Genomic DNA, 22937 nt, shown 5'->3' with positions numbered 1-22937 from the left:
CTCAAGATATTCTGGATCTAGTCTGAGGCCAGGGGAATATTCTAAGGTGAGGAATCTGCTGTTAGATAGTATGTATCAGAAAAAGAGTTACAAAAGGTACCGAATTTGTTCTTTAAAGCGCAGCTCAGATGTGAAGGTTTTGACCAATCCCAGGAATTTTAAGTTAGTATTGTTCATTTTTGCTATGGTGTTTTAAAGTGTGGAGGTTCATATTTTTTATATAGCATGAAGCTCAGAGATTTTGTGTATCCCGACCTAACATTCTAGAATGTTGTAGACGATTACAGTTGATTGAAGAATGCAACCTTCAATGCAAAGTAGGCTGCATTATTTAATCACCTGTAAGTGAGATTTGTTACCTGGCAAGACCTCTTGGAGACCTCCAGTATAATTTGCTTTGATTTTACAACTGGGGTAACCTCTGTTTTAAAGCAGCCTGAGACCCTGCTCTAATTCCAAGAAGAGTTTACCAGACATTTCCATTATGGAGCTAGAGATGGGCTGAATTCTATTGGAGTGGCAGGCGGTATTGTCTCAACGAAGTGAGACAATGATCTAATATTTGTTATACTCTTAGTCAGTTAACGTTTTGTAATTTCTCTAAAATTATTCTAGACCACCTTATTTTTTTAAATTGGAGTGTGGGGTTCCTTGTCTACTTACACAGAGGGCAGCAGCAGTTAAATCTTTCAAATCTTTTCATAAGAGTTCTTATAACTCTTCACTCCTTTCTTTTGTGCTGTTGACTTCTAGAGTTGGAAGCGTGTTAGTGTTGTTTCATAGTATCAAAAGGTTTTTGGCTGGTTTCTGGCCTGTCCCAGAGGATAAATAAAGAAAGTACGCTTTGCTCTGGAGATGCAGTTTTTTAGTTTTTTTCTGTGATTTCAAATAGCAGCCAAGCTCTCTGGTGGTGGATCTTGCTACCATATGTGTTTACTGTTCTTTACCATTGTGCCGGTTTGTGAGTTTTCAGATTAATTTAAAGTTCATAGGGAGTAATTCATCCATCACATCTTTCATGTTGTTATGGGGTTGTCTTTTAAATGTTACGGATTTTGCCAAATTTACTGTACATTCAAGGTCAGCATAGCAATAGCTATATGTTTCGTGTCCTTCACCTATTGCTTCATTCTTTTTACCTGTTCATTTGTCTGTCACATCTTTAAACATGAAAAGCAAGACAGGAATGAAGTGATTGCCTGACCAGTCTACTGGTATCAGGGTTTCAGCACTAAAAGCTCCATCATTCATTATAAGAATGTTTATGATAGACCACTTTTCATATATTTTTTATCATGCAGAATTGTGTGGGGTCATTGTTTTGTAGTCTATGAATACATGACTACCACCTGGTGAATAAGAGCTAATTCGCAACTTGTTAACATCTGATTTGGATGGAGTCTCTTAGAGTGACTGATAACTGTGTGTGGCATAATCTATTTTTTTACCTTGTAAAGTGTTCTCAGGATTCACATTATTTACTAGTACCAATCTTTCAAGATGTGTCATCATGTTTCACTCTCTGTAATGAGTTTCTCTTTTGCTTTGTATTGGTTTCTGTCATGTAACCTTTTGATTGTACTTCTGTGGTAATCTTCTGTACGATTGTTCCCTTGACCCTTTTTGCCTTTTAAAAAAAAACAAAATATGACTTCAGCATGCCTCACTGTACTCGACTTTTAAATATCCTGCAATGAACAGAAATGTGTTACCTTATTCATAAGACTTCCCTGATGTAATAGACCTAAATAATTATGAAGAATACAAAAATGAAGAAATTCAGTAAGGGATAAGTGGTAACAAAGAACCCTATATGGGGGAAAATGCATTTTATGAAGAATTATAAAGGAATCTTGATAATACTGAAATTAAGAAAATCCCTGTCACAACTTGAATCCCTACCCCAATACTAAAGTGCCAGCTTAATGTCATGCACACATTAACCATAACCCTAACCCTTACCCTAAACCTAAGCACAACTTTAAACACAACACTAATTCTTATTTTTATACTTACACTAACAACAACCTAACCCTGTCCATGATCCAGTCTCAAACCTAATTACAAATACTGACATACCACAAACCTTTTAAACAACCCTAAACTTATCCTTGTCTACAAATCAATAAATCCTACAATGTTGAAATTGACCAAAAATGGAAAAAAAAGTTATGAATGTTTAATGTTTACTCAAAATTAACATTTCTTACTTCTTTTTATATTTCCTTGATGGGTTTCTACTAAGGCCCTCATTAAAACCATGACCCTTAACCGACAATAGAGGGGCTTCTTGGAATTTTACGTTTTTTTGGTTTCACATGGAGATTTCGGTTGATCAAAGCATCCGGAATCCCACTGTGAAACTCCAGTGGAAAATATGCGGGAATTGGGGTAGAACACTGATCCCCACTTATTTCCCAAAAGTTCTAACACCTGTTATTTCCCCGCCTCCAGAATTACAAGAACTTCCAGTAGTGGTAATTTTATTGCAGAAAACTATTGACAATTTTATCAGGCAACTCCTAATTAAGATATGTGTTCTTCCTTTTCTCATAATACCCCATGTAATGACCTGTGCCGGTGGAGCTTTGTTATGAACCTGATACGAAGCAGAAGCGTATGTCAAACTTAAAATAAAATCTGCGGATACAGTCACAAGCGTACAATAGAAAAGTACACATTTTCAGAATGAAGTATAATATTTCATATTTTGCATTGTAGTAGACCAAAACATATTTCTTCAATTACCCTCAACCCACAAATCATGTTTTCATGTGATATCTCAAGTTTCAATATTTCTCCTTCTGTCAGCATTTTGAAAATATCTTTTTGCTATGTTGTGTTTTCAGGTTTCCATCTCCACCAGAAAAGGACATTTCACGTGAAAGCTTTTCTTCAAGTCTAATGACCAAAAAAGGCAGAGTTATGCCTGACACACCTATTATGAGAGCCTTCAAAGAATTTGAAGATGGAAAAGTTTTGAAAAGTTGGGGCACACAAACAGAAAAGACGGATACTTCTATCAGTAAATTTAATTTGTTTCTTGGTTTACATTTTTACTTTGTACCACCCATCAGCATCATCCAGCCTTCCAGGACCTCATATGTTGCAAATAATATTAATACTACATCTGACTACGTGTACATGAATGTTGAGATGGTCCCAACAGAGTGTCCTGAGAATTTTAGTAAGGGCCTACATATTTTTACACTTTGTAGGAAAGTGGGTTATTATTTGGGGTGGACAAATGTCAAGCTCAAAGGATAAGGCCACCTCCCTCTAGTTGTCACACAAATTAAATATAATAAACATGTGCTGAATTCCTGGTAATATGACACAAACCAGGCAGGCATAAATCAAAGGCAGTGTGCGTTTAAGCAATACATACAAATTAGATAAAGCTGTGCAAATTGCAATAAAATTCCACAACTAATTTAAAAATAAAGAGAAATGTTATGAGTAAAATGAGACCAAACCAATACAGATCCAGTGGGGAAATCGGCAGAGATGTGCAATTTTAAAGGTTTAAGTGAAAATGGTGCCAAAAAGTAGAAAGTGTCAATGATAGTTTATCAAAGTGATAGACCAGGACTTAGGTATGATTCGAGGCTGTCCGTGATGGAGCCCTGGTAGGGTACAACAAGTGGATTGGTCCCAGTGAAAGTCTGGAAATCAAAAAGCCCAAACACAAAAAGGGCCAGTAGGAAATCTACCTTTTCTGCACGGTTACCCCAACTTTTTTCGCCTTCTGCCAGATCCTATTTTTTTCTGCCTTTAAAACTCTGTTCACTTTACTCTCGCTAACCAGTGGTAAAGTGTATGTGCTCCTCCTTTCAACATGATGAAATGGGTACACCCCTAATTAGCATACATAATCTACTTGTAAGTCCCTAGAATATGGTATAAAGTGTACCCAGGGCCTGAACGTTACATGCCACTAGTGGACTGCAGCACCTATTTTGTCATCCACTAAAGTAACAGTGTAAAACATGGCTTCAGGTCTAGCAGTGTTACCTAACTGTGGCAACGTAAAAACTGCAATTCGACATGTCAAAATAAACCCTTTTGACAGGTCAGAATTTTCCCTTTAAATATTAATAATTTATCCTTATGCAGGCTGTATGGCTCACAAGGTAGGGTACATGGTATTTAAAAGTAAGACATGTAGAAATTTAATTTTAACATATCCTTATAGTGAGTAGCCCCCAAAAGCTATTTTTCACTATAACAAGGCTAGCTGTCCTATGTAGACAAGCAGAGTACAGATTGAAATCCTAATGCTTTTTCTCTGGAATTCGACGAGCTAGAAAAATAATTTAAAAAATAATCTCACAGGCATTAAAATCCAATTCAGTGGTGAAGTTGGCTGTTAGATAAATATTTATGAAAAGTAACTTGTTGAAGGTTACCTTTTCCCTGCCTGAAGTTCCTGGAGGCTAATTTGCATTTGCTGTACAGCTTCACCCAGCTAGCGATTAGCATTTGAATAGGTGTGAGTAAGATGTGAAATTCCTCCATGGATATACAGTAGGTCACAGTGATTGAGAGGTTGAGTTGAATGAGCAGGAATGACTCATTTGAGCTCAGCAGAAAAGTGGGGTTGTGGGCATCCTTTTTGACATTATTGTGTGAAATCTGTTTGACAGGTCTTCCAGGTTTACGTGTAACACTGTGGCAGACGTAGAAGGACTGAAACAGGATGCCAAGAGACGTTTTTGTATATCCACTGTCTGGTTGCTGGAAAACCCTGCTTTTGCTCTACCACACTTCCGTTTCTGGGTTTATTGTGGGTGCAGTGACTACCCCAACAGCATTTTAGTGTTAGATGTGGGAGGGCACTAGGATTACCATTGTATACTCTCCACACACTCCCAGCCCTTAGAGTCCAATTTAGTGTGACAGAAGTCATTCGCCACCTTGAAAATACCCAAACTCGGGATGATTAGCCCTGGAAACATTTACACCATTTGTTAGGGCACACCCAGGAGTCTTCCCCACGCACTAGCTTGCGTAAGGCTTAAATGTTGCATCTCTAGATACCCACCTCAGAGCACTCCTGGCCTTAAGGAAGAACAGAAGAAAAGCTTGACATGTCTGTTATCTGAGAGGAATGCCTAAAGGAATGGACCTGTTCCCTCTTAAACCCAGGACGAAGAAATGGACTCCAAAGGTCATAAAGGCGATATGTTCAAGCTACAGGGACACAACGAGCTACAAGAGGCATTTCCTGCAAGTGTTTGGCTGACTAGTGGCAGCTAGACTTGGAGTGGGCACTGGTTTCTGCCTGACACCATGTGTGATCCTAAGTGCTTCCCCCTAGGTCCTGATGGCTTTAGAAGAGTACTTGTTTGGTAGATTCGGACTTAAAGGCTTTAAGTCAGAAGGTAAAATCTTTGACCAGGGCAAACCTGGTTGGTGTATCTGACCCATCACGGTGTGTGTCCAGTAGTGCCTAGGTCCCGGCCTACCGCGACCATTGACTGTCATTGGCAGCTAGTGATTTTTGACACTGTTCCTACTTAAAATTTCCTCTTATTGGATTTTTGCCATTTTGGTGTCATTTTTTTAAAAGATTTTTTTTAAAACTTTTAATTATTGAGTTTTCATTAAAGAACATCTGCAATGAAAGCCAGAGTGCAGCATCGTTCAGTAGTTCATCACAGTACAATTTTTAGCCAGTATCTCGTTCCATCTCGCCAAAACAACAGACCCACCCCCCCTTAGTGTAAACATGCAAGCACCTCATTATGGGGCAACATTTTGGGCATCAAGCTTCAGTATCTCCCACAGCCCATGCTCTTGTAACACAGCTCTAGAGTGGTTGGCAATGCATGTGTCATGATTATTTTCAAGACAGTGCTAGTATGTAAATACACTCTCTTTCCTTTCCAAGTTTCTCTTACAGCAGTGCACACACAAATGGTGTTAGCCTATTGTAAGGAAATGCCTCCTTGGCATGGTTACCCCCTGACTTTTTGCCTTTGCTGATGCTATGTTTTGAATTGAAAGTGTGCTGAGGCCTGCTAACCAGGCCCCAGCACCAGTGTTCTTTCCCTAACCTGTACTTTTGATTCCACAATTGGCACACCCTGGCATCCAGGTAAGTCCCTTGTAACTGGTACCCCTGGTACCAAGGGCCCTGATGCCAGGGAAGGTCTCTAAGGGCTGCAGCATATCTTATGCCACCCTGGGGACCCCCTCACTCAGCACAGACACACTGCTTACCAGCTTGTGTGTGCTGGTGAGAACAAAACGAGTAAGTCGACATGGCACTCCCCTCAGGGTGCCATGCCAACCTCACACTGCCTATGCAGTATAGATAAGTCACCCCTCTAGTAGGCCTTACAGCCCTAAGGCAGGGTGCACTATACCATAGGTGAGGGCACCAGTACATGAGTACTGTGCCCCTACAGTGTCTAAGCCAAACCTTAGACATTGCAAGTGCAGGGTAGCCATAAGAGTATATGGTCGGGGAGTCTGTTTTACACGAACTCCACAGCACCATAATGGCTACACTGAAAACTGGGAAGTTTGGTATCAAACGTCTCAGCACAATAAATGCACACTGATGCCAGTGTAAATTTTATTGTAAAATACACCCCAGAGGGCACCTTAGAGGTGTCCCCTGAAACCTTAACCGACTATCTGTGTAGGCTGACTAGTTCCAGCAGCCTGCCACAACCAAGACATGTTGCTGGCCCCATGGGGAGAGTGCCTTTGTCACTCTGAGGCCAGTAACAAAGCCTGCACTGGGTGGAGATGCTAACACCTCCCCCAGGCAGGAGCTATCACACCTGGCGGTGAGCCTCAAAGGCTCTGCCCTTTGTGCCAGCACCGCAGGACACTCCAGCTAGTGGAGTTGCCCGCCCCCTCCGGCCACGGCCCCCACTTTTGGCGGCAAGGCCGGAGAAAATAATGAGAAAAACAAGGAGGAGTCACTGGCCAGTCAGGACAGCCCCTAAGGTGTCCTGAGCTGAAGTGACTCTAACTTTTAGAAATCCTCCATCTTGCAGATGGAGGATTCCCCAATAGGATTAGGGATGTGACCCCCTCCCCTTGGGAGGAGGCACAAAGAGGGTGTACCCACCCTCAGGGCTAGTAGCCATTGGCTACTAACCCCCCAGACCTAAACACGCCCTTAAATTTAGTATTTAAGGGCTCCCCTGAACCTAAGAATTTAGATTCCTGCAACTTACCGAAGAAGAAGACTGCTGAGCTGAAAACCCCTGCAGAAGAAGAAAGAAGACACCAACTGCTTTGGCCCCAGTCCTACCGGCCTGTCTCCTGCCTTCTAAAGAACCCTGCTCCAGCGATGCTTTCTCCAGGACCAGCGACCTCTGAATCCTCAGAGGACTGCCCTACTTCCAAGAGACCAAGAAACTCCCGAGGACAGCGGCACTGCTCCAAAAGAACTGCAACTTTGTTTCAAGGAGCAGCTTTAAAGACCCCTGCAACTCCCCGCAAGAAGCGTGAGACTTGCAACACTGCACCCGGCGACCCCGACTCGACTGGTGGAGAAACAACGCTTCAGGGAGGACCCTCCGGCGACTCTACGACTGTGAGTAACCAAAGTTGTCCCCCCTGAGCCCCCACAGCGACACCTGCAGAGGGAATCCCGAGGCTCCCCCTGACCGCGACTGCCTGAACTCCCTTTCCCGACGGCTGGAAAAGACTCTGCACCCGCAGCCCCCAGCACCTAAAGAAACGGAACTCCTGTGCAGGAGTGACCCCCAGGAGGCCCTCTCCCTTACCCAGGTGGTGGCTACCCCGAGGAGCCCCCCCTTGCCTGCCTGCAACGCTGAAGAGATCCCTTGATCTCTCATTGAAAACCATTACAAACCTGATGCGTGTTTGCACACTGCACCCGGCCGCCCCGCGCTGCTGAGGGTGTACTTTTTGTGCTGACCTGTGTCCCCCCCGGTGCCCTACAAAACCCCCCTGGTCTGCCCTCCGAAGACGCGGGTACTTACCTGCTGGCAGACTGGAACCGGGGCACCCCCTTCTCTCCATTGAAGCCTATGCGTTTTGGGCACCTCTTTGACCTCTGCACCTGACCGGCCCTGAGCTGCTGGTGTGGTAACTTTGGGGTTGCTCTGAACCCCCAACGGTGGGCTACCTTGGACCAAAAACTGAAACCTGTAAGTGACTTACTTACCTGTGAAAACTAACATTACTTTACCTCCCCCAGGAACTGTGAAAATTGCACTGTGTCCACTTTTAAAACAGCTTATTGTGTTTTATGTGAAAAGTATACATGCTAATGAAATGATTCAAAGTTCCTAAAATACTTGCCTGCAATACCTTTCAAATGAGATATTACATGTAAAATTTGAACCTGTGGTTCTTAAAATAAACTAAGAAAAGATATTTTTCTATAACAAAACCTATTGGCTGGATTTGTCTCTGAGTGTGTGTTCCTCATTTATTGCCTGTGTGTATGTACAACAAATGCTTAACACTACTCCTTTGATAAGCCTACTGCTCGACCACACTACCACAAAATAGAGCATTAGTATTATCTCTTTTTGCCACTATCTTACCTCTAAGGGGAACCCTTGGACTCTGTGCATGCTATTCCTTACTTTGCAATAGCACATACAGAGCCAACTTCCTACATTGGTGGATCAGCGGTGGGGTACAAGACTTTGCATTTGCTGGACTACTCAGCCAATACCTGATCACACGACAAATTCCAAAAATTGTCATTAGAAATTGTTTTTGCAATTTGAAATTTTTCTAAATTCTTAAAAGACCTGCTAGGGCCTTGTGTTAGATCCTGTTTAGCATTTCTTTTAGAGTTTAAAAGTTTGTAAAAGTTTGAATTAGAACCTAGAACTAGTTTTAGTTTCTTAAAAAGTATTCCAACTTTTAGAAGCATAATGTCTAGTGCAGAGATGAATGTGGTGGAACTCGACACCACACCTTACCTCCATCTTAAGATGAGGGAGCTAAGGTCACTCTGTAAAATAAAGAAAATAGTAATAGGCCCCAGACCTTCCAAACTACAGCTCCAGGAGCTGTTGGCAGAGTTTGAAAAGGCCAACCCCTCTGAGGATGGCAACTCAGAGGATGATGATAGTGACTTGGAGGGTGATTCCCCCCTACCAGTCCTATCTAGGGAAGACAGGGCCTCTCAAGCCCTGACTCCACAAATCATAGTCAGAGATGCTGGTTCCCTCACAGGAGGGACCACCCTCTCTGAAATCACTGAGGATAACTCCAGTGAAGAGGACATCCAGTTAGCCAGGATGGCCAAAAGATTGGCTTTGGAAAGACAGATCCTAGCCATAGAAAGGGAAAGACAAGAGATGGGCCTAGGACCCATCAATGGTGGCAGCAACATAAATAGGGTCAGAGATTCTCCTGACATGTTGAAAATCCCTAAAGGGATTGTAACTAAATATGAAGATGGTGATGACATCACCAAATGGTTCACAGCTTTTGAGAGGGCTTGTGTAACCAGAAAAGTGAACAAATCTCACTGGGGTGCTCTCCTTAGGGAAATGTTCACAGGAAAGTGTAGGGATAGACTCCTCACACTCTCTGGAAAAGATGCAGAATCTTATGACCTCATGAAGGGTACCCTGATTGAGGGCTTTGGATTCTCCACTGAGGAGTATAGGATTAGATTCAGGGGGGCTCAAAAATCCTCGAGCCAGACCTGGGTTGACTTGGTAGACTACTCAGTAAAAACACTAGATGGTTGGATTCAAGGCAGTGGTGTAAGTAATTATGATGGGCTGTACAATTTATTTGTGAAAAAACACCTGTTAAGTAATTGTTTCAATGACAAACTGCATCAGCATCTGGTAGACCTAGGACCAATTTCTCCCCAAGAATTGGGAAAGAAGGCGGACCATTGGGTCAAGACTAGGGTGTCCAAAACTTCCACAGGGGGTGACCAAAAGAAAGGGGTCACAAAACCTCCCCAGGGGAAGGGTGGTGAGACAGCCAAAAACAAAAATAGTAAAGAGTCTTCTACAGGCCCCCAAAAACCTGCACCTGGTAAGACAGGTGGGCATTCAAAGGCCCCCCTCATTCCACTTCCAGTGGTGGGGGTCCCCTTTGAAAGAGTGGGTGTGGACATAGTTGGTCCACTAGAACCTCCCACAGCCTCAGGAAATATGTACATCCTAGTAGTAGTGGATCATGCTACTAGGTATCCTGAAGCTATTCCCCTTAGGTCGACTACTGCCCCTGCAGTAGCCAAGGCCCTCATTGGTATCTTTACCAGAGTGGGTTTCCCTAAGGAGGTGGTGTCTGACAGAGGTACCAACTTCATGTCAGCATACCTAAAACACATGTGGAATGAGTGTGGGGTGACTTATAAATTCACTACACCATATCATCCACAAACTAATGGCCTTGTTGAGAGATTCAACAAGACATTAAAGGGCATGATCATGGGGCTCCCAGAAAAACTCAAAAGGAGATGGGATGTCCTCCTGCCATGTCTGCTTTTCGCTTACAGAGAGGTGCCTCAGAAGGGAGTAGGATTCTCACCCTTTGAACTTCTGTTTGACCACCCTGTAAGGGGACCACTTGCTCTTGTTAAAGAAGGCTGGGAGAGACCTCTTCATGAGCCTAAACAAGACATAGTGGACTATGTACTTGGCCTTCGCTCAAGGATGGCAGAGTACATGGAAAAGGCAAGTAAAAACCTTGAGGCCAGCCAACAACTCCAGAAGTTGTGGTATGACCAAAAGGCTGCACTGGTTGAATTTCAACCAGGGCAGAAAGTCTGGGTTCTGGAGCCTGTGGCTCCCAGGGCACTCCAGGACAAATGGAGTGGCCCTTACCCAGTACTAGAAAGGAAGAGTCAGGTCACCTACCTGGTGGACCTGGGCACAAGCAGGAGCCCCAAGAGGGTGATCCATGTGAACCGCCTTAAGCTCTTCCATGACAGGGCTGATGTAAATCTGTTGATGGTAACAGATGAGGACCAGGAAGCTGAGAGTGAACCTCTCCCTGATCTCCTCTCATCAGACCCTAAAGATGGCTCAGTGGATGGAGTGATCTACTCAGACACCCTCTCTAGCCAACAGCAGTCTGACTGTAGGAAGGTCCTGCAGCAGTTTGCTGAACTCTTTTCCCTAACCCCTGGTCAGACACACCTGTGTACCCATGATGTGGACACAGGAGACAGCATGCCTGTCAAAAATAAAATATTTAGACAGTCTGACCAAGTTAAGGAAAGCATCAAGGTGGAAGTCCAGAAGATGCTGGAATTGGGAGTAATTGAGTACTCTGACAGCCCCTGGTCTAGCCCAGTGGTCTTAGTCCCCAAACCTCACACCAAAGAAGGAAAGAGAGAGATAAGGTTTTGTGTGGACTACAGAGGTCTCAACTCTGTCACCAAGACAGATGCTCATCCCATTCCTAGAGCTGATGAGCTAATAGACAAATTAGGGGCTGCCAAATTCTTAAGTACCTTTGACTTAACAGCAGGGTACTGGCAAATCAGAATGGCCCCTGGAGCAAAAGAAAAGACAGCATTCTCCACACCTGATGGGCATTATCAGTTCACTGTTATGCCCTTTGGTTTAAAGAATGCCCCTGCCACCTTCCAAAGGTTGGTGAATCAAGTCCTTGCTGGGTTGGAATCCTTTAGTGCAGCTTATCTTGACGATATTATTGTCTTCAGCTCCACCTGGCAGGATCACCTGGTCCACCTGAAGAAGGTTTTGAAGGCCCTGCAATCTGCCGGCCTCTCTATCAAGGCATCCAAATGCCAGATAGGGCAGGGAACTGTGGTTTACTTGGGACACCTTGTAGGTGGAGGCCAAGTTCAGCCACTTCAGCCTAAGATCCAGACTATTCTGGACTGGGCAGCTCCAAAAACCCAGACTCAAGTCAGGGCATTCCTTGGCTTGACTGGGTACTACAGGAGGTTTGTGAAGGGATATGGATCCATTGTGACAGCCCTCACAGAACTCACCTCCAAGAAAATGCCCAAGAAAGTAAACTGGACTGTAGAATGCCAACAGGCCTTTGACATACTGAAACAAGCTATGTGCACAGCACCAGTTCTAAAAGCTCCAGATTACTCCAAGCAGTTCATTGTGCAAACAGATGCCTCTGAACATGGGATAGGGGCAGTTTTGTCCCAAACAAATGATGATGGCCTTGACCAGCCTGTTGCTTTCATTAGCAGGAGGTTACTCCCCAGGGAGCAGCATTGAAGTGCCATTGAGAGGGAGGCCTTTGCTGTGGTTTGGTCCCTGAAGAAGCTGAGACCATACCTCTTTGGTACTCACTTCCTAGTTCAGACTGACCACAGACCTCTCAGATGGCTGATGCAAATGAAAGGTGAAAATCCAAAACTGTTGAGGTGGTCCATCTCCCTACAGGGAATGGACTTTATAGTGGAACACAGACCTGGGACTGCCCATGCCAATGCAGATGGCCTTTCCAGGTTCTTCCACTTAGAAAATGAAGACTCTCTTGGGAAAGGTTAGTCTCATCCTCTTTCGTTTGGGGGGGGGTTGTGTAAGGAAATGCCTCCTTGGCATGGTTACCCCCTGACTTTTTGCCTTTGCTGATGCTACGTTTTGAATTGAAAGTGTGCTGAGGCCTGCTAACCAGGCCCCAGCACCAGTGTTCTTTCCCTAACCTGTACTTTTGATTCCACAATTGGCACACCCTGGCATCCAGGTAAGTCCCTTGTAACTGGTACCCCTGGTACCAAGGGCCCTGATGCCAGGGAAGGTCTCTAAGGGCTGCAGCATATCTTATGCCACCCTGGGGACCCCTCACTCAGCACAGACACACTGCTTACCAGCTTGTGTGTGCTGGTGAGAACAAAACGAGTAAGTCGACATGGCACTCCCCTCAGGGTGCCATGCCAACCTCACACTGCCTATGCAGTATAGATAAGTCACCCCTCTAGTAGGCCTTACAGCCCTAAGGCAGGGTGCACTATACCATAGGTGAGGGCACCAGTACATGAGTACTGTGCCCCTACAGTGTCTAAGCCAAACCTTAGACATTGCAAGTGCAGGGTAGCCATAAGAGTATATGGTCGGGGAGTCTGTTTTACACGAACTCCACAGCACCATAATGGCTACACTGAAAACTGGGAAGTTTGGTATCAAACTTCTCAGCACAATAAATGCACACTGATGCCAGTGTACATTTTATTGTAAAATACACCCCAGAGGGCACCTTAGAGGTGTCCCCTGAAACCTTAACCGACTATCTGTGTAGGCTGACTAGTTCCAGCAGCCTGCCACAACCGAGACGTGTTGCTGGCCCCATGGGGAGAGTGCCTTTGTCACTCTGAGGCCAGTAACAAAGCCTGTACTGGGTGGAGATGCTAACACCTCCCCCAGGCAGGAGCTGTCACACCTGGCGGTGAGCCTCAAAGGCTCACCCCTTTGTGCCAGCACCGCAGGACACTCCAGCTAGTGGAGTTGCCCGCCCCCTCCGGCCACGGCCCCCACTTTTGGCAGCAAGGCCGGAGAAAATAATGAGAAAAACAAGGAGGAGTCACTGGCCAGTCAGGACAGCCCCTAAGGTGTCCTGAGCTGAAGTGACTCTAACTTTTAGAAATCCTCCATCTTGCAGATGGAGGATTCCCCAATAGGATTAGGGATGTGACCCCTTCCCCTTGGGAGGAGGCACAAAGAGGGTGTACCCACCCTCAGGGCTAGTAGCCATTGGCTACTAACCCCCCAGACCTAAACACGCCCTTAAATTTAGTATTTAAGGGCTCCCCTGAACCTAAGAATTTAGATTCCTGCAACTTACCGAAGAAGAAGACTGCTGAGCTGAAAACCCCTGCAGAAGAAGAAAGAAGACACCAACTGCTTTGGTCCCAGTCCTACCGGCCTGTCTCCTGCCTTCTAAAGAACCCTGCTCCAGCGACGCTTTCTCCAGGACCAGCGACCTCTGAATCCTCAGAGGACTGCCCTACTTCCAAGAGACCAAGAAACTCCCGAGGACAGCGGCACTGCTCCAAAAGAACTGCAACTTTGTTTCAAGGAGCAGCTTTAAAGACCCCTGCAACTCCCCGCAAGAAGCGTGAGACTTGCAACACTGCACCCGGCGACCCCGACTCGACTGGTGGAGAAACAACGCTTCAGGGAGGACCCTCCGGCGACTCTACGACTGTGAGTAACCAAAGTTGTCCCCCCTGAGCCCCCACAGCGACGCCTGCAGAGGGAATCCCGAGGCTCCCCCTGACCACGACTGCCTGAACTCCCTTTCCCGACGGCTGGAAAAGACTCTGCACCCGCAGCCCCCAGCACCTAAAGAAACGGAACTCCTGTGCAGGAGTGACCCCCAGGAGGCCCTCTCCCTTACCCAGGTGGTGGCTACCCCGAGGAGCCCCCCCTTGCCTGCCTGCAACGCTGAAGAGATCCCTTGATCTCTCATTGAAAACCATTACAAACCCGATGCGTGTTTGCACACTGCACCCGGCCGCCCCGCGCTGCTGAGGGTGTACTTTTTGTGCTGACCTGTGTCCCCCCCGGTGCCCTACAAAGCCCCCCTGGTCTGCCCTCCGAAGACGCGGGTACTTACCTGCTGGCAGACTGGAACCGGGGCACCCCCTTCTCTCCATTGAAGCCTATGCGTTTTGGGCACCTCTTTGACCTCTGCACCTGACCGGCCCTGAGCTGCTGGTGTGGTAACTTTGGGGTTGCTCTGAACCCCCAACGGTGGGCTACCTTGGACCAAAAACTGAAACCTGTAAGTGACTTACTTACCTGTGAAAACTAACATTACTTTACCTCCCCCAGGAACTGTGAAAATTGCACTAAGTGTCCACTTTTAAAACAGCTTATTGTGTTTTATGTGAAAAGTATACATGCTAATGAAATGATTCAAAGTTCCTAAAATACTTGCCTGCAATACCTTTCAAATGAGATATTACATGTAAAATTTGAACCTGTGGTTCTTAAAATAAACTAAGAAAATATATTTTTCTATAACAAAACCTATTGGCTGGATTTGTCTCTGAGTGTGCGTTCCTCATTTATTGCCTGTGTGTATGTACAACAAATGCTTAACACTACTCCTTTGATAAGCCTACTGCTCGACCACACTACCACAAAATAGAGCATTAGTATTATCTCTTTTTGCCACTATCTTACCTCTAAGGGGAACCCTTGGACTCTGTGCATGCTATTCCTTACTTTGAAATAGCACATACAGAGCCAACTTCCTACACCTATCAATTGGAGTTGTTGCGTGGATCATCTTACGTTGTTGCTGATGTCTGCTGAAGTAAATAAGTAGTCATTGGTTCCCAGATATCACGCGGCCTGGAGTTAGAAGGAAGCAATTCAGCATTAACAGATAGTTGATCTTTACAATAAATGAGGTCAGTGAGCCACTCTTTGAATTTCAGTGCGCTCCCTCTACCTCATTTACAAGCAATCTTGCGTTTAGCCAAAAGCAGAGCTAATGCAGCCAGGCTCAGATTGGCAAGGTGGGCAATTGGTCTTGGGCCGAAGAGACTGCGGGCGAAGCCAGATGGAGGGCCATTTTTTGGTGGACTAAGCTGTCCAATTAGCCACAACAGCCCCATCTCCACTGCAAGTGTGTAATGTGAAATGCTGTTGTTACAGCCTTTGTATAAATATAGTGAGCCTGAACCACGTCAGGCCAAATAATTGCCAGAGGCAGGGTGACAATGGACTGCACCTTGAGTCGTAGCATGAGGTGTGCTTGCCCCCGACACCCTCTAGGTGTGACAGAGACGTCAAGAAGCGGCTTATGGGAATCCATTAGCACTCGCTTTGCAGAGGATTGGAGTAACCAGGACTAGAGAGTTAGGGTGGTGAGGGCCTGATGGTGGCCAGTGAGGGATGGGCTTAATTAATCTCCCTAACTAAAACAAAAAATAATTTGATCTTGTGCAATGTAACTGGTACTCGCGTAAATTGCTGCAGTGCCTTTGGGCCGAGTTCACACTATAGGAAAAAAAAAGGAAATAAATAACGATTCGGGAAAGTGGGCCACTTTTTTTTGGGAGTTCCCGAGCATATCGTCTGCAGTTGGCCTCTACCCCTTCGGTGTGACCTAGCAGGGCCATTAGAGGGGTTGGCGTAATAGGTTGACCTACCATGACCGCAAGGGCCACTGAAATGTAATCCCAGTAAGACTGCATTGAGCTGCAAGATCATGCGAGGTGTAGGAAATCCGCTCCTGCCATGCCACATCTGTTACAGTGATCATTGGAGCATAGGCAGAAGTGGTGTAGCGTGACTGGGGTGTAGCATATATGATGTAGAAATTTATAGTGTATTATACAGAGACTGCTGCTAATGGCTATCTTGCCAGTTTGGAAGCAATAGTAGCGCATTATGTGTCTGTAATGGTAATTCCCATGGCTGCTTCACAGTGATTTGTGGCTAACATTGCAGCAGAGGGGTCCTCTAGTTGAGCTGCTTGGTACAGTCTAGAAACCAGATGGCTAGGCATTTCCACTTGGAGTAGGAGATGCAAAGTCTGGGGACACAGGCTGGAAATCAGGTGTAACCGCCCGTAGGTTGCGTTTCAATTTGATATACAAGAATATATCCAACCGTGTAGGAGTTCCCCCCCTCGAAGAAGGTTTCCTGGGCCAAACTTTCCCTCACTAAGAAGGTCTCTCCAGCACATCATACCTCTAGCCTGGAGAAAGTGCCTACAGGTGTTCTCATGTGTGGCAGGAAGCAAAGGATGATAGCGGTTTGTTGAGTTTATAGGCCCTCATGCCACACTTTCATTGTGTATGCCGCAGTTGAGTTTGAAAGCGGTGGAGTCTGCTAGCGTGGTGGAAGACATCAGAGACCCCAGGTATGGGGATGGGTGGTTAAGGTAAATATGCAGAGTTTAGGTAAATATGCAGTAGAGGAAATATGATAAAGCTTTAACCAACTGTTGCGAGGACGCGGAGGGCGTGTAGTGCATAAAAACAAAACAGTTATTTGATTCAAACTTAAATATCCAAGGTAGTACCATAACAAACGGACAGTGGAAGGGTAACCTGTGGAGAACTACCAGAAAGCCAGACGGGGTCACCCTCTTGTATACGAGGGTGCCCAGGGTTAAGCTGTTAATGAGAGCATCAAGCATATTGTACATTGATGTGTGCAGTGGTCTTGCTGTAAAGTGTCAATCCATATCAGAAGCAACATAGCGCAAGTTTCTCCCTCAGGCTTGCGTGGATCATTGAGAAGATGAGGATGGGGGTGATGTGTTGTCAGGCAGCTTTTTTTCAAGTGGCGCTCAACGAATTCAGCGGCTGTTGTAGGATTAGTAAAAAAAAGTGTTCCTTGCCTTGGAAAGAGACGCAAAGGCGTGCCGGGTAAAGCATAGCATGTGGCACAGCTGCCTGTCGTAATTTTTGCTTGATGGGTGCAAGTTTTCTCCTCACCTCCTGGTTAAATTGCCACTTCGTGTGTGTCAAAGTGTAGCATGCGTTTCTCCCGTGCCAGCCGTAATGCTGTACCATGGTCTTTATAGTTTAATATCCTGGCTATTATTGCTCTCTCAATGGTGCTCCTGTGGGGTGGGTGGGTCATCTGATTGGGTTTGTTCCACTGTCCCCATGAGCCCCGAGTGGAACGCTTGGCAACAAAGTCCCAACAGGCTGTCTTCTGTGCTGTGACCCTGCAGCTGGGAATAAGTATCACATGGAGCTGTATTTACAGCCAGGCTGCAAGGATGGCCATTGACACAGTGATGGGTGGTGATGTTCTGCTAGGGTCAAGTAGGGAACTCCGCAGCAACTTTGCCTTGGGTGTTACCCCAGCCCAGCCACACCCCTGTAGTTCCCTGACAGGGGGGCACAAGCAGACTAGCGCTCAATCAGGCAATGCTTTGGCCGCTTATCATAGGCAGGGCAGGCTCCAAGACTGGGGGTGAGTGTTTGAAAAGTTTCAACACTCCGTCCATCATCCTTTTGTGTTGCTAAAGTTGTCCTCCGTGGGAAGGGTATGCCCAGACGTGGGTCCCTTGCTCACTGTGCCATTGGATTCAAGCTAGCCTGGCTGACGAAGGGAGATACCCTGAAACCGGTCCCAGGATGCTTGTTTCCGGTCCAGGGAGGACCTGGCCTGGCAGTTCGGGCTGGACTGTTCCCAGGGGGAACAGGGTCAAGACTGATTTGCATATGGCTGGGTCCAAACTGGGGTGGCACGGTGAACAAAAGAACGATGGATTAAACCCATATCTGTGACTGGGGGTGAGTGTTTGAAAAGTTTCAACACTCCGTCCATCATCCTTTTGTGTTGCCAAGGTACTAATGGCAGAAATGTTGGGCTCTTTCCTGTGAGGGTCCTCACTCTATGAGAGCTCAGGGGGTAGCACAGGAGACAATGAATTGTGGCTGTTGGCACTTGCAGGCGCCACATGCCTTAATTTCCCATATTCAAAAGTGCCAGGAAGTGAGCGTAGCCTCTCAAAAATGTAGTAGTGTTGATCTCAGGACAGTGCAGTTGCAGATGACCGCAGTCACTTAGTAGAGACACTTAAAGTATAATAGGGGGTCTAACGCGGGCAGTATCTCTAGTATTAGGGTTGTTAGGCCCAGGCTATAGCTGATTAAGATTAGAAGCTGTGCAATGCTTTCCCTAATACTACCTGCCAGACTTCAAGTGTGTTACACAACCTCAAGTTTAAGTCTATTGGTAGCACAATTGTACTGAGACATTGTGGCCGTAATGGTGTCAGTCAAGGGGGAGCAGGCAGAGCTATGATTGCTGGGGGCTTGGCCAGGCCCACGCCTCCCTCGCTCCTGGCTGCAGTCACCCGCTCACAGCGTGTGCTTTTATTTTGTCCATGCTCTGGCAAAGTTCAGGAGCCCATCTGTCGCTGGGGCAGGGCAGCGTACATCCCCCGGGCGCTGGTAGCACAGCAGAGCCTCCCCTCCGGCAGACAACAAACCGTGGCGCTACTACCTCAGGTAGGCCCCCTCCAGTCCTGCGCGACCAGGTGTCAGAAGCCGTCTCTTCAATCACAGTAGCAGGAAGGTGGTTCTTGTATCAGCGGACTGTGCAAGCAGATAAAGCGCGTTCAATGGGGAGGACACAGCTCAGCACTAACTGCCAAACCAAGTGTTGCGGGCATCGGCGGCCAACCGTCAGCTGCGAGCAGCCGCAATTACCACGCCATGGCCCAATGCAAAGTCTCTATTCATTGGCGCCCACAGTTAGCAGTAGGGACGAAGCAAGTTAGTGTCAGGTAGTCTCTATTCCACTGCAAGATTGATTTTTTTTTAAAAGGAGCTCTCTGCAGACCTGATAGTGAAGGATTTTGATGAATGAAGCCCCTGGACGGCAGGAGCCTCACACCAGTGTGCCCATTTGGACACCGGTTTTCTGGCACCTCTTGGTGTCATTTTGTTTATTACATTATATTCTATTTTTCTAATTCAGTTTGGGATTTCGATTTTTTAGCATTTTGTCTTCATTACCAATTTGGTACTGCATAAGTATCTTACATATTGCCCTAAGTTAAGCCTGCCTGCTCTGTTCCATGGCTACCAGGGGGTTGAGATCAGGTTAATTTAATGCCTTTGAGGGTCCAGTCTGTCAAGGAATGTGTTTATTTCTTGAGATGGGGTAATCACCCACCCTAAGTAATAATCCACTTTCTTGCAGGGACGTTTTAGAGGAAAAATCCTATTCAGCTGACTGTTACTGAAATTGTAGCTGCCGCCTTGGAACCGGAGGCTGCGTACTTGATCTATGTTGGTGCTGCTTTAGCTGTGGAGCTTTTGAGATTTCTTGTGGAAAGTCCCAATGCAAAATGCAATTTAGTCAATTTTTGGAGCTGGGATGAAGCTGTAACTAAATCAGACACTGTCCAACTGGTGGTCGGATACCTTTTTTCCTGAAGCTCTGGAGGAAAGCTTCCAAACTTTCTTCTGCTGCCCAAACAATCACAGGAGTACACTTCTAAGTCCCATAGGACCTAAGTGGTGAACACACAAAGACTCTCTTCATGTAAAGCAGAGGCCCACAACAAAGTCCAGTCCTGGTCCACTTGCCACTGTTCACCTGGGTACTTCCAAGGCCTCATGCAGCTGGATATGTCCCTGTAGCCACAGAGGAGGTCAGCCAACTGACCCTTGGTGTTCATTTCTTTGTCCTGGGTACAAAAGAGTGCAGGTCCAGTCCTTCGGGCGTCTCTCAGGGCACAGACAACAGGGTCCAGTCCACTTCTGATCTTTCACAGGTCCAAACGTGTTCTGAGGAAGGCGTAGTGAAGGTCCAGCTTTGTAGGGTTCATCAGCCTGTGGGTGGATGAGACTTGGTCACTCCATAGCCAATGGGGTGAAAGTTTCCAGAGGACAACCCTGCAAACACAACATATGATGGACAGAATGCAGAGCAAATCAAACATTCACCCCAGTTACAGATCAGGGTTTAATCTATCAGTTTTTTTTGCTTGCCATGCCATTCCAGTTTGGACCCAGCCATATGCAAATCAGTCTTGACCCTGATCCCCATGGGAACAATCCAGCCCGAACTGCTAGGCCAGGTCCTCCCTGGAACAGAAACAAAAGCTTCCTGGGACCGGTTTTGGGGTATCACTCTTCATCAGCCATTCTACCTTGAATCTGGTGGCATAGCAAGCACAGGACCCACATCTGGGCATACCCTTGCCACTTGGGGCGACAAACGCAAACACAACAGATGATGGACGAAATGCAGAGCAAATCAAACATTCACCCCCAATCACAGATCTGGGTTTAATCCATCTGTTTTTTCGCTTGCCATGCCATTCCAGTTTGGACTCGGCCATATGCAAACCAGTCTTGACCCTGTTCCCCATGGGAACAGTCCAGTCGAACTGCCAGGCCAGGTCCTCCCTGGACCAGAAAAAAAGCATCCTGGGACCGGTTTCAGGGTATCACCCTTCATTAGCCAGGCTAGCTTGAATCTGGTGGCATAGCAAGCACGGGACCCATGTCTGGGCATACCCTTCCCACTTGGGGCGACAAACTCAAACACAACAGATGATGGACGGAATGCAGAGCAAATCAAACATTCACCCCCAGTCACAGATCTGGGTTTAATTTATAAGTTTTTTTGCTTGCCATGCCATTCCAGTTTAGATGAAACCCAGATCTGTGACTAGGGGTGAATATTTGATGGTGAATGCTTGATTTGGTGCTCCCGCCATGAAATGGCTGGCGGAGAATGAGGTCGTAATTCCCAGCTGCCCTGGCGGATTAGGACCGCCACCTACTGTCAGACCGCCGGGATCCCTGATCCTGGCGGTCTCACTGTGGCCAGACCGCCAGAGTTGAAATATGGCGCTCTGACTGCCACATTGGCAGCAGTCCGACCGCCATCCGCAAGTCTGGTGGTCTAGTGACTGACGGACTAGTAAGGAGGACCTAAGTGTCCTTAGCTAGATCCATAGAAGCTGCACAAGTACAGCAAACAGAATCTAGTGTAGACCATTAGTAGCCTCAATTGAAGCACTGGTGTCAGCTGACAAAAATAGACCATATATTCAGAGCAAAAGAAAGACCAAGCATTATACTATGGTACAGCATATCTTTATCTTTTAGAAATAAAACTAAACATTGGAAAGCTCCAACCTTCCCATTAAAATTTCAATGTTTGCATTTTTGTTTATGAATTAGGTAAAATAGTAGGTAATGTGTGCAATTTTGTGCCCATTTGTTTGATGCATGTTTGTTTCTGTATTTTGTATATTGTTTTGAGGTTCAAATTGAAGAAAGTGCTTTTGCATAGTTCCCCCGACTTACAGGTGTGATTAAGTGGAGGTTCACAGAAATCAAAAGGTTAAGAATCGCTGTTCTATGCTGTCAAACAAGCCTGTTCGACTTCATATGATCATCCCACAATCAGGCTGCCCTTTTGCATCGCCAGTGGTCTAAACTGTCCCTGGCCCAAGAAGCACACACATGTCCAGGCCAAAAATGGTGGTGAAACCCCATCTCCACAAGCTTTCCTCTCTGTTCCCTTCTTCTCAGCACTTCTAAATGTCATTATTTAGGTTTAAAATATTTCAGATGAAGAAAGCATGAACTGTTTTGTCAAGGACAAACATTGGTATGGGATTTAAATAAGTGTAGCTTACATTGGTCTCTGAGAACTGAGCTTGGCATGCAGGAGGCAGTGGTTTGATTTTCTCTTACCAAACATAGCTTGTGTTTTAGGCAAATATGTAAGCTATAGGATGAATCTAGTCTTGAAATGATGCTGCAATATAATATATATTTTCCTAAAGATACTTTATTGAAATATCCTGAAAAGGGCAATCGGAAAAAGGATGTCCGTTTGTAATAAGTAAAACAAGCAAAAGCCTCTGTCCAACATATAAGTTACAGATTTTAAGAAAAAGACCCCCCACCTGTCCTCCCATAAATCATTCCCCCTCTTACTCCATGCTTAAAGGTTACTCAATACATACAGTACAGTAATGTAATAATGGTTCATTATTGTGATTTATTTTAATACTGTTTTTGTAGAAGCCTTGAATCGTCGCAGTACTGTAGGATTTGTCGACCCTTCCTGTGGCACCAGCGAGTCCCCAGAGAGGCATAAAGGGCAAAAGCAAACTAGAAGATTCGGATCACCAAGTGGTCAAAGATCATCATCTCTTCCTCCTTCTAACCGACGATCATCTCAATCTGCAACTCCAAGTAAGTGTACTCACTTGTTACGCCTAAGTGCCAGTGAACTAGTTCTATTACTTTTAAGACCATTCTTCTTGTACGGGTAAATGTCAGTGATGGACAAAATATGGTGCAAATCATTCAAGTGCTGGTGACCTCATGCAGCTTTTCAATTACCTTTTTTCTGTGGCTTTATAGAGTTCTTGTCTCTGAGATACACGTTTTTGTAATCTTTTTGACTCGGATCATTTTGGAGTGAGCCCTTTTCTTTACCACTTTAATGTGTTGTCTGGTATTTTCATGCCTTTTTACATTTGGATGTCATCATCATCTTTCTTACTTTTAAATA

The 22937-nt window shown here is 45.7% G+C and overlaps 1 protein-coding gene across 4 annotated transcripts in view; it reads left to right on the top strand.

Moving 5' to 3' along the window:
- MPHOSPH9 (M-phase phosphoprotein 9) overlaps positions 1-22937 on the top strand; it is a 311640-nt gene that overhangs the window by 211349 nt on the left and 77354 nt on the right. For all 4 annotated transcript variants that reach the window (XM_069214980.1, XM_069214979.1, XM_069214981.1 and 1 more), the window contains exons 18-19: positions 2850-3025; positions 22442-22615. In XM_069214980.1, coding sequence (XP_069071081.1) covers positions 2850-3025; positions 22442-22615 — 350 coding nt within the window. The remainder of the gene's footprint in view (positions 1-2849; positions 3026-22441; positions 22616-22937) is intronic.

Source organism: Pleurodeles waltl, chromosome 11, assembly GCF_031143425.1.
Source record: "Pleurodeles waltl isolate 20211129_DDA chromosome 11, aPleWal1.hap1.20221129, whole genome shotgun sequence".
NCBI classification, from domain to species: Eukaryota; Metazoa; Chordata; class Amphibia; order Caudata; family Salamandridae; genus Pleurodeles; species Pleurodeles waltl.
The sequence above is the reverse complement of the archived record's forward strand: the minus strand, read 5'-3'. Positions and strand labels throughout refer to the sequence as shown.